A 2,490-nucleotide genomic window follows, 5' to 3' on the forward strand; every position below is an offset into this window, starting at 1 on the left:
CGATTTACAGCTCAACTCCTGACAACTAGCCTCTTACTTTCTTGAACTAAGACGCAAATTTGAAGTCCCAACCCAAATCATCATATTCATAGTACACAGCAAGCCGCTACTGGCGTTATCATTAGTGTACTACTCCTTCCGTTCCTAAATATTTGTCTTTTAGAGATTTCAAATTGACTACCACATACGGATGTATATAGACATATTTTAGAGTGTGGATTCATTCATTTTGCTTCGTATGTAGTCACTTGTTGAAATCTCTAGAAAGACAAATATTTAGGAACGGAGGGAGTACACTCTAATCGATTATTTTGACGCCACCTGAGAGACCCCTGCACATGATCAGACCAGTACTGGTACGGGTGTCCCGCAAACAGGCGATGCCCACCGAAGCACGCAACGGGTAAGCAATTTAAAGCACATCGCAAGCACCGACCTGGCGGCAGGTGGCGACATTTATCTGAATCCAAAATATGCAACACCGGTTCCATGTTCCAAGTCACTGCGCCAAGTGACACAGTTGAGCAACGAGTGCCAGTTTGACAGACACATACACCGGGCGGGCACACGAACAGATCGAGAATATTACAAACAAGACTGACTCCAGCGATCCGTGCGCCGTCTTACATTACATGGCATACCTTTGCGTCCAGGTCCTGGCGGTGCTCTCATACTTGTGCCGGTCCGTCTTGTACATGTGAGCGATCTCAGGAACCAGAGGATCGTCAGGGTTTGGGTCACACAGCAGGGAGCAGATGGACAGCAGCACCTGCATGTATGTAACCCGACAGAGTAGCAGATGAGCTCAACTCTCACCGTGAAGAACAAAGCAATTACAACCAACTTGCACCGGTGAGGGAGAGGAAACTAGCAAACCTTGGAAATGGTCAGAGCGGGGCTCCATTGGTCCTTGAGGATGTCCAGACAAATGCTCCCGTTGCTGTTGATGTTTGGATGGAACACCTTGGTGCGGAATGCCACCTGCATGTTGCATAAGGAAGAGCGTTCATACTTTGCATTTTTTTGTAAAAGCTATGGATGATATTTCAGTATGGCAAGTAAACTTCCCGACTGAAACTTTTAAGCTTTTGCACAAGATAATCAGAAACCATAGAGCTTCGATAACTTTTCAGTTCAGTTAGTTGTTTGCCTTACAAATAAGCGGATGAACACCTAAGTGATTAATGTGGCCACACAACTACTGCAAAGCAATTCAGTAGTTATAAACAACCCAGAAAAAGTGTGCGTGTGTGTACACTGCAAAGACTTCAAACTTCATGAGAATACAACTGATGTACCACTACAGACACTGCAGTTTGCATTCAGTTTTGTAGAACTACACGCGCAATTTGCCAACTCTATATATAATAATCTAAATGAAGCCTCATCTTACCCAAACACATACATCAAATCCACCTTGCTTGGTAATTGCCGCCAAAATTTGTCATTCAGAACCACTTCACATGAAATGGCTCCTTCTAAGCCATCAAATGTCTTCAGCAAGTGTGCTTAGAGGCATGGCGCCTGACCGTTAATCTATTACAGAGTACTTATAGACATGGATTTCTATTCTATGTCTACCACACATTTGAAACCCATTTAAGGCTTTATAAAAGACTAGAAAAGAAAGCCAAAAAGATAAACCGAACCGATTAACTAAATAAAATTGTGTGTTACCAACACAAACAGAAATGAACCACATCTGTCAGAGTTCCATTCTTAGATGTGAACTGTGAAATGACCTCAGGCATATACGATTCAAAATTTTACAAAATACATATGAAACAGAAGAAATGCACAGAAACAACTGACAATTAGGCCAATGCCAAGTACCTTTGGTGGTTTGAAAGGATAATCAGGAGGGAAGTGGATAGTAACTAGGAAAACTCCGCCGGAATATGGGCTGTCAGATGGGCCCATTATTGTTGCCTGCCAATGGAACATATCTTCACCCACAGGGCCTGTAAAATAGTATCATATCATCATCAACTAGCTATGTTCACATTATAACCATCTTATCTAATAGACATGTTGACTAGCTATAGTTGACACAGAAATGAACTTGCAAGAAGACTAGGGGTATCAAACAATGTCAAACAAAACAAATTGATGGGAAAAAATGACTATAACAAAATTTACATCAGTGTTACTTGATTGGCCCAAGATAACTGGATTTCAAATTCGCACACCATCCAAAAAGCATTGTGCGGTCAAGTAAGAAATATTAATTGGCGATACATCTAAGACAATTCTACATACAGTTGTACCCTGAGATAATTCTGCGTAATAAATTTTAGTTTCATATCAAATATAGTATAATTGCATAATAAAAATGGTATTATGCAGACATTTTTTTTCCTCAAGCCACAGAAACAAAAATATTTTTGAACTGCTAGCCCGTGTGGTTGCATGAGTTGGCAGTAGTTACACTAGTGTGCCGAGCTCATAAGATTGCATATTCAAGTGCACATCGGCAAACAAAATGTAGAA

The 2,490-nt window shown here is 41.1% G+C and overlaps 1 protein-coding gene across 1 annotated transcript in view; it reads right to left on the bottom strand.

Moving 5' to 3' along the window:
- Window positions 1-404: 404 nt before the first annotated feature.
- LOC119276439 (ubiquitin-conjugating enzyme E2 5A) overlaps window positions 405-2,490 on the bottom strand; it is an 8,688-nt gene continuing 6,602 nt past the window's right edge. Inside the window, exons 3-5 of the mRNA XM_037557489.1 lie at window positions 1,834-1,961; window positions 877-981; window positions 405-769 (exon numbers count right to left, since the gene is read on the bottom strand). Of these exons, the coding sequence (XP_037413386.1) occupies window positions 629-769; window positions 877-981; window positions 1,834-1,961 (374 nt within the window). The 3' untranslated portion in view covers window positions 405-628. The remainder of the gene's footprint in view (window positions 770-876; window positions 982-1,833; window positions 1,962-2,490) is intronic.

The sequence above is a fragment of the Triticum dicoccoides genome, chromosome 3B (genome assembly GCF_002162155.2).
Source record: "Triticum dicoccoides isolate Atlit2015 ecotype Zavitan chromosome 3B, WEW_v2.0, whole genome shotgun sequence".
Taxonomy (NCBI): Eukaryota; Viridiplantae; Streptophyta; class Magnoliopsida; order Poales; family Poaceae; genus Triticum; species Triticum dicoccoides.